General features: G+C 28.3%; 1 protein-coding gene across 3 annotated transcripts; it reads right to left on the bottom strand.

Annotated features, from left to right (window-relative positions):
* Positions 1 to 6,910: 6,910 nt before the first annotated feature.
* LOC111026619 lies at positions 6,911 to 8,595 on the bottom strand. Of its 3 annotated transcripts, XM_022304735.1 has the most exons (3): positions 8,277 to 8,595; positions 8,035 to 8,208; positions 6,911 to 6,995 (listed from the first exon to the last, which is right to left on the bottom strand). In XM_022304735.1, the coding sequence occupies exons 1-3, from the start codon at positions 8,472 to 8,474 to the stop codon at positions 6,966 to 6,968; spliced, it is 402 nt and encodes a 133-aa protein (XP_022160427.1). In that variant the 5' UTR covers positions 8,475 to 8,595; the 3' UTR covers positions 6,911 to 6,965. The 3 variants fall into 3 exon arrangements, with proteins under 3 accessions (XP_022160427.1, XP_022160426.1, XP_022160425.1); XM_022304734.1 differs by lacking the exon at positions 6,911 to 6,995 and having other exon boundaries at positions 7,035 to 8,184; positions 8,277 to 8,594; XM_022304733.1 differs by lacking the exon at positions 6,911 to 6,995 and having other exon boundaries at positions 7,035 to 8,208; positions 8,277 to 8,592.
* Positions 8,596 to 9,195: the final 600 nt, after the last annotated feature.

Here is a 9,195-nt window from a genome sequence, read left to right on the forward strand (position 1 = left end):
AGAGGTAACAATAATAGTAATAGCAAACATGTATTACATACGTATTATTGAAATATTGCATCTTTATCCTTATATATATAAAAGAACAGGCCTTTTTTATGTACCAATTTTGTCACAATGCTATTTAACTTTTTTAATAGAATTGTTCCAAATACTTCCCTAAGTGTCACCACGTCGTCTGATTTTCAAAATTTTAAAGGGTTGAAATCGGTAAAAATAAATTTCTTACGTACAAATTATATATATATACATATTAGATATATATTACAGCCTGGCGACCTGTGGGTTTCCATAGCGACATGCAACCATAATTTTTTGTCCGTCTAACTATGTGTTTGATCGGCGCGGCGTGTAAATATGAATTGTTTCGTAAAATTCTTCAATCTATCTATATCTATCTAGATATATAAAAATAAATCCCTATTTCCTTAAGTCGAAACATAAGGCTTTTCGCTTATCATTTAAAACAGATCCATCTATCTTCTATCTATGATATAAAACAGTTAATATATCATTTCTTAGTGATCACTTCACAGTGGAATCAATCGGAAGATTAATGAAACATTTTATACTGAGTTGTTTGATAAGTGTTCGTTCATCAGGTTAGTTTAAGCAATCACACTTAAAATTTTAAACAAACTTAAGTCACCTGCAGACCACCGTACAATACAATATGTGTATAGGTATACAATTTGCATGTTTATTTTAATTAATAACTATTTTTCAGCTCAACTTTCTTAATTTTTTAGAAGAACTTGGTATTTTTGGTAATATTTTGTTTGCCAATGGTTAATCGGGCAAATCAGGTTTCAGAAAGCATCAATTTGATTTTTTTTACATTACGAGGTAGCTGTCGGCTGAGTTACACTTAAAGCCGCTCATCGGCGTGTACACAATCAAAATCATTAACTATACAAATTATAATTATAACTATAGAATCATTTTATAATATCAATATGTGTATAGAATTGATAGAATCATTTGTAAATATTATTAATATTATTTTTTTTTTTTAAAGGATTTTTCAAGATTAGACTTCTAAGGGGGTAAAAGGGGTTTTTTTATATAGCCATATAATACACGGCCAACGCCGCGACGGAACAGTCAGTATTATGTAAGTAGGTATAAGAAAACATTGTCAGCCAATGGTATAGTGTCCGTGGTATATCCTAATAAAAAAAATAACGCAACAATATGGACAGTTGAACATTTTCGTAATGTTTAATTACCAGTTTACCACACATAAGCAATTTAATCCATTTTTTTTAGTTAATTTTTAGTTATTTATACTTAGTATATAATAAAGCGGTAATAGAAATCGTTAATCATCAAAAAATAAAATTATATAAGTGGAATCAATTTTGAATGTTCCCTGAAAATCTTTAAACTAATATGCTACTAATATTAATGCACGGATGGATGATGGATGATAAGTACTTAACAAATAGAGTAAATAAAAAAGATAATATTGGTAGGTGAGTTAATATTTGTTTTATATTACATTATATTTTTAATGTATTTTCACCGAATACCTTCTATATAAGTATTAACTATTAAGTTTAGTTCACTTTACCTACTTATATTATAGTAAGTGAGCAAATGATGATTAAATTTGATGATTAATACAGAACAATTTTGATTTGAATCATATCATATAATTTTAAATGTCATTCGTCGACAATCGGGGATTATGATAACTGGATAATTTGATCCAATTCGGCAATGGCATACTAAACCTATAGTTCATCAAATTGTTCATCTTTCATACATAGGTATAATATAACAAATGAGTTTTCATTATTTTTTTAAGATAAGAAATTTGCGAAACAACGATTTGGAGTTCTCCCAATAATAAAATGTTCCCTCCCTTCCCCCTCGGTGACTTATATTTTCTTCATATACCTAAGGTATATTTTATTCGTATAAATAATGAAGCTGCATAAAAAATAGAGCTGAAATTTATCCATTAAAAATAAATTCATCAAGCTCAGTTTGTCTTCATTATAAACTTTAGTCTATAGGACCTACATATTATTATCCCCATATTTAATCATTATAGTACATAATAGTATTATAATAGACTAAAGTAAGGCCTATCTAAAGTTTCTTTCACATAATTTTTGGTTTTATTAATTTTTTTAAATTAATTAAAATTGTTGATAATTCTCAAGTGATTACAGGTACTCTACTCTCTATTGAAATACCTGCTCAACACGACTATAACACGTCAAGGATGGTCTTTATCATTCAACGTATATTATAAAATAAGGTATTTATTTTAGATCCAACAAATGTATATATATTTTTATTTAAGTCGTTACCCCCCAGTGCTTTGAATGTTAAATATCTTGGCAAAACTCTTGATCAAAGACTGACCTGGGCTCAACATATTAAATCCAAAAAAATTAATCTAAACCAACGCCTACGCCTTCTAAAAAATCTCATCAACAATAATAAATATACTCACATCAATACCAAATTACTTATTTATAAATCACTACTAAAGCCTACTTGGACATATGGCCTACAGCTTTGGGGAAACGCAAAAAAAACCAACATCAACAAAATTCAAACATTTCAAAACATTTCAAAACATTGCACTTCGCAAAATATATTAAATGCCCCTCCCTATGTCTCTAACTACACTATACATACAGACCTAAAAATCCCTTCAGTTTCAGAAGAAGCTAGGACATAATATAAACGTTTCCATCTCCGTGCTTTAACTCATCAGAATCCTCTTGTCAGAAATCTTGCTAATCCTAGCACATCTCCGTGCTCCTGGTGATCCTCCGAGACGGTTAAAACGGAAATGGTGTCGTGATCTATTGGCACCTAATTTTAGTTTTAATATTAATTAATATTAAAAAGTTAAAATGCTAAAAAATAAAAAATAAAAAATAAAAAATGGCAAATGAAAGGTGTTACTAATGGGTGGCTGCTTTCCTCAAAATTGTCACATATATATAAATGTTATTAAGGATACGATGTGTTTGTTTTTTTTTTAATAATTTATATACAAAATCTGTTTTTCACATTTACTTAAAGTGCCAAGTAGTATAAATTGTAGATTCCTTTTAAGAAAAAAAAAAGTCGTTACCCATAAATATAAAAGTAACTACATTAAATGTTTAGGTAAATACTCTTTATGCAATAATATTACAAAAGACAATTAGACAAACAGTATTCTATGTGTCCGCAAAAATAAGGTGAAATATCTAAATCTATAACCATAAAACAATATGAAAAACATGGTAAAGTAACTAGGCATGTCAATAACTATCCGATAAGCATAAAATAGCAGTCAGCTTCCATCTGTTATAAATTCTAGTCACGATTCAAGATAGAAAATAAGTGTACATATATAATGGTATAATATTCATAGACCTATAAAACGAATCTTTATATGTCTGTCATAATATTATATCTGCGGATGAGGGTTACGATCAAAGATGTATATCTTAAATAGGTATATCTTTAATCGTGGTAAAAGTGAACCAATTCAAAATTCCCGCGCATATATACTTGATTATTATTGGCTCCCTTCACGCTGCCATTTTTGATTTTATCATCCTATGATTAACAATTGTTCAACTCTCATAATATTATATTTTGTGCATGCTCCACAACAACTTCACTTCTTCTTTGAACTCTGGTTTCGTGGACACATGGTATTACAATATTAGACAGACGACAGTAGTTATATTATATTGTTTGTAAATTGTAAATTTTAAGTGACATACTCTATTATATTATTAAAAACCTAAATTATAATTTATTTCAAAATAATTGTATACATAATTATACATCTATTGTTTGAGATGACTAGATGAGTAATGGTGCGCCCATGCGTATTATTTGATTGTGATAGTCGCATAAAAAAATGTAAAAACTATATTCTAACGAAATTGGTAAAGGGTAAACAATATAACATATTGTCGTAATATATTATAATATAACAAGAGGTGAATGTATAATATAGACAATATAGACTTATTAACAATGAGATCGATTTAAATATACTTTCATTTTTTTTAATATTTTGTTTAAAAGTAAAACTAAAAGAAACGACAGTAAAAATGGAAAAACCATAATATATTTTTTTTAATGTGTTTTTGTATTAATGACAAAAATATATTTTCAATAAAATTAAAACTTTTTTAAATGAATACTTGGATTGTCTTATTTACATAATAATGAATAGGTACATAATATATATTATATGTGTCACCTAATCACAGTAATATCAAGTTATAAAAGCATTTGATTTTAATCAGTGTTTAAAAGATAAAAAGAAGACTCATAACCTATTATTATATTTTATTATGATACTGCAATTATATTCTTAAATCTTAATTGTAAATACTTTATAACGTAGTGTCGTAGTAGTATAATATTTTATTCTAATGTTATAGTGAAGTTGCACTGTAGTCAAACACTGTAATATTTTCAAATCACTGACTTCTAATACTATTTTTGTCATTATTATCTATTTTCCAAATGTACAAATATGTTATTCCATTAACACTAAAAAAAAAGCAAAAAGGTAAACATTTAGTTAGTTTAAAATAATGTTTAAAAGATAATTGTTGGCACTCAGTACCTACCTAGACACTATCTATAGGCTATAGTCTATAATATAATATTAAAATTAATATTAAAACTTTTATAATATATTTAATATTTATATAATAAATACATACCTATGCTTTTTAAGTATCATGGTCATGACCTGTGGTGAAACGTCTTGGGGGACAATGAGACAACGTCTAGCCACTTCGCGAGTATGACAAATAATTTAATCATATTAATAAAATATTTTTTTTTAACAAATTATAAATGTAATTATACAAATATATATAAACTTGTCAAAAACTCAATTTGTCTATATAGTTTTCTCAAAATAGATATTAGTCATAATAATATACACGTGTTGTTTTTCGCTAAACATTGATATTTTCCTAATTGTTATTTGCTTTATAAGAAATTTTAAATTATAATATAAACAGTTTTCTGAATCAATGTATCACTAAGCTACATAAGGAGGACGTTGCTGTCGTACCCGCATAAATTATTTCCATCTTACACAGTACGAGTGTGTGACATGGCAAATTTTCGTTCAACAGTTTCAATAGTGTGCACAGCATGCTGTTAGTTCTCTTGAACGGTTTTGTACGATAATTTAATTTTAAAGTGAGTGATGAGAGTGTTCAATATTAATACTTGAGAAATCTCATAATTCACTTAAAAATTAAAATATCGTTAACAACTGGTCGAGAACAGCACACAGCACACTATTGAAAGTGAAACTGGTGGAAGACAATATCAAATTTGCCATGTCGTACGTGTGCACGATTTAAGATAGTACCACGGACTAAGATATAATATTATCTATTATATCTTAGTCCGTGGATAGTACTAATATTATTATCAGCGTTGCCAGAATTTGATAATGATTAAACCGTACAGTGTAACCAGTATTACCGTATTTCTTATAAATTTACCGTACATAAAAATTGTATTGATTACTCGGACCTCGCTTCGCTCGATCCTCGCAAGTCGCAACTCGCAAGTCGCTGATAATTATTATTGATTATAAAAATCAACAACTGAAAAGCTTTTTATATTTTTTTATTACTATTTACTCTAATTAGTAATTATGCGAATTATATTCCTGAACTCTTTAAACGTTTTAAATGTTGGAAATGTTTTTAATTTAAATAAATATTAAAAACAACAATTCAAAGAATCAAAGATAATTTTAATATTTGATGCTAACACACTATATTATATACAATTAAACAAACGTTAATCGACTTGGTACATAAAACAAAATGTAAATAATATCTTTAAATAGTTAATAAATTCAACAAAGCGTATAATATAAAATAAACAGTTAACCGACTAGGTACATAAAATAAAATGTAAATAATATCTTTAAATAGTTAATAAATTCAACAAAATGTATAATATAAAATAAACATTCACCTGATTAGGTGTAAAACAAAATGCAAAAATGTTTAAATAGTTTATAAACACAACAAAATATATAAAATTAAACAAACAACTGACTAGGTATATGAATAATTATGATACAAATTAGTCTTCAATAACAAAATCTTGGCAACTAGTATTTTGAGTCATATCTGCTGCAATTGGGTATAGATTGGATGATGTCATTCTTGCAAGCATATCTTTTATAGGTTTGAAACTAATGCAATTTCCATTATCTTTCTTTATAGATTCGCTTGAAATTACTGTTGATGATACCGTGCTAGTTATTAATTTGTTTCTGGATTTTGTTTTTACTGAATTTATTTTGCTAAATATCCTTTCACATGATGCATTTGAATGTGGAAGGCATAGGACCGATATGGAAAATACTGCAAGATCTTTAAATTGCTCACATTCCAAGTCTTTTATGTAAGTCCAAAATCTATCAGGTTCTATTTCATTTATTATATTTTCACTTAATTTATATAATGGTAAATTACGCCATTGATCATCAATTTTTTGTATAATAATATTATCTTCTATATTTAACATCCTAGGAAGATGTTGCACAAGATTATATATTGAAGGATATATGTCTCTCTTACTAATTGATAAAGCAACTGACGGATTTAAAACATTTAATAATGGTAAAATAGGATTTGAAAAGTCATACCTTTTTTTAATTTGTACGCAACTTATTTTTAAAAAGTCAATACATCTGTTATAAAATTCATTCAGTAAATCTGGTCTTTTTGTAATTGAATCTGTTTTAACATGATTTAAAACTTTTACACCTAGATATACAATTGATGCTTTTAAAAATTGATTTTCATCACTGGGATTTATTTTTCTTAAATCAGTTTTCATAATATAATCTCTTTTCATATAGCAGAGTAATATTTCTTTAAAAACAAGTTCCATTTTTTCATTTAATGTTGTCAATACAACATTTTCTGTTTGGAAAAATTGATTCAAAGAAGTGAATTTTGGAAGAACCCACTCTAAAAAGTAAAAATAAGCTTTAGTAAAAGGATCGTTTAATTGTAAATAAATATTTTCTGCAGAAATTAATTTTTCAGAGAGCCATTTATCAGTGAAATATAATTTTAATGCATCCCACTGTTCAACAATTCTTTGCACAACAGATGAAAGTGATAGCCATCTTGTTTGGGACGGATGCAGTATTTTGTGAACATTTAAGTTTAAAAATTGTTGAAATTGCACAAACTGACTTTGGCGCTTAGAGCTATGGCTAAAAAAGTTGTAAATATTACGGGCCAAGTCTTCACACCTTCTAGGTAGGCTCTTACATGCTTCGCTGCAGCATAGATGAATTGAATGACAGATGCACTTTATAATAAAAATTCCAGGAAAATATGACTGCATTCTACTTGACATAGAGTTTTGACTACCCATCATGGTAGAACAGCCATCCGATCCAAAACCAACCAGGTTATCTAGATTTATATTATATTTTTTGAACGATTCAATGCAAATGTTAAAAAGATTTTCAGCAGTCGCACCTTAGTCTACAGTATCCAAATTCTTTATATCAAATACTTGTAATAATTCCCAGAAACGTGAGACAACTATTTTACTTTCATGATCATAAAATCGTACTACAACACACATAGTTGATTGGCAAGCTATATCCGTAGACTCATCTACCATTATTGAAAATTTAGAAATATTTAATTTATCACATAATATTTGTTTTTCTGCAGGGGCTATTACATTTTTTATAATATTAGTCGCTTTTGTACGTTTTAGTTTCATTTTTTGACATATGGCCGAGTCTGGAAATATTTCCTTTAATAATGGAATTAAGTGGTCGACAAGTAAAAAAGCACAATTATGCTCAGCTAATAAACCACATAGTTTTATTTCTGCAGTTTTTACTTTATCAGCAATTGGATCCTGCGCATTTGATATAAATGTAGAAACAATATTTTGAGAACCTTTTGTGGCTTTTACCGCGTTTTCGTGACCTTTACTTGTAGCATGTTTCTTTATAGAACTTAATTCTGATATAAAACTTACTTGACATTTGATGCATTTGGCTTTGAATGAATTATTTTTCTCAGGTTTAAGCCAACCTTTGAACAACTTATCACTCTCCCACTCACAACGGTATTTTTGCTTTCTATGCTTGGGTTTCTCATCGTTACTGAGTTCATTTCTCATTGCCCTCTTTTTTTTTGGAGTGGAAGGGCCCTAAACATATTTTATTTATTCAATGTATTTCAACTAATCGATTCGACTTTCATTAAAAATTAACAAACCTGTGGAGTATCCTCGACGTCAGACATAGCTTCTATAATTTCAAACTTAGTGCTTTTTACTTCAATAACTAATAAGACAGCTACAGTAGGCAAATTGAGTCGATGATTCATCGACGATGAAAATGAAATAACGATTGACCGCGAAACTGTTATCAGCTGCAAGACAGCGTCAAAATGTCGAATAATCGAAAAACCCATGACAATAATTGACCAATGACAAAGTTTAATATTAACTGGAAAGACGGTCTAATTCAATGGATAGTGGGAATTACCGACCAACAGTTAATTTTAATTTTAAGAATTATTATTATTTACTATTATTTATTTTATCAAAATAAATTCACAATATCAGTTTATCATAATATAATATTCTTATCATAAAAAAAATCCAGTTTGCAACACTAGCAAGCAGCTGTAAATACCGTACATTTTTGTACGGTTTTCAATGTATTACCGTACACCGTACATCGACCAAATTTACCGTATGAGTACGGTCCAAACCGTACGTCTGGCAACGCTGATTATTATCTTAAATCGTGTACGTGTGTAAGACGGAGACAACGCATGCGGGTCCGACCGCGGCATCCTGATTAATCAGTGAACTAAGTTAATGACAGAATAAACATAACAACACAAATCACAAATCATAATAGCTTGCGTCTTGCGATAACTTCTAAAGACTATCATACAATATAATAGTATGACTGTCGTTATTGTTTTGATATTGTAATTCAATTCTAATAATTGTTTGGAGTAGGTAACACACAACCTCCCGTGTTTGGCATCCATTTCCGGATCGATATAGACGAGCTGATTATACTTTTGGATTCTATCCAAAAGAAGTGATCGCAAACATGTATAATAATTTAATAGTACAACATAGAACTTCATTTGTATTTTGTATATAATATTATATTAT

This window comes from Myzus persicae, unplaced genomic scaffold, assembly GCF_001856785.1.
Source record: "Myzus persicae strain clone G006 unplaced genomic scaffold, MPER_G0061.0, whole genome shotgun sequence".
Classification (NCBI taxonomy): domain Eukaryota; kingdom Metazoa; phylum Arthropoda; class Insecta; order Hemiptera; family Aphididae; genus Myzus; species Myzus persicae.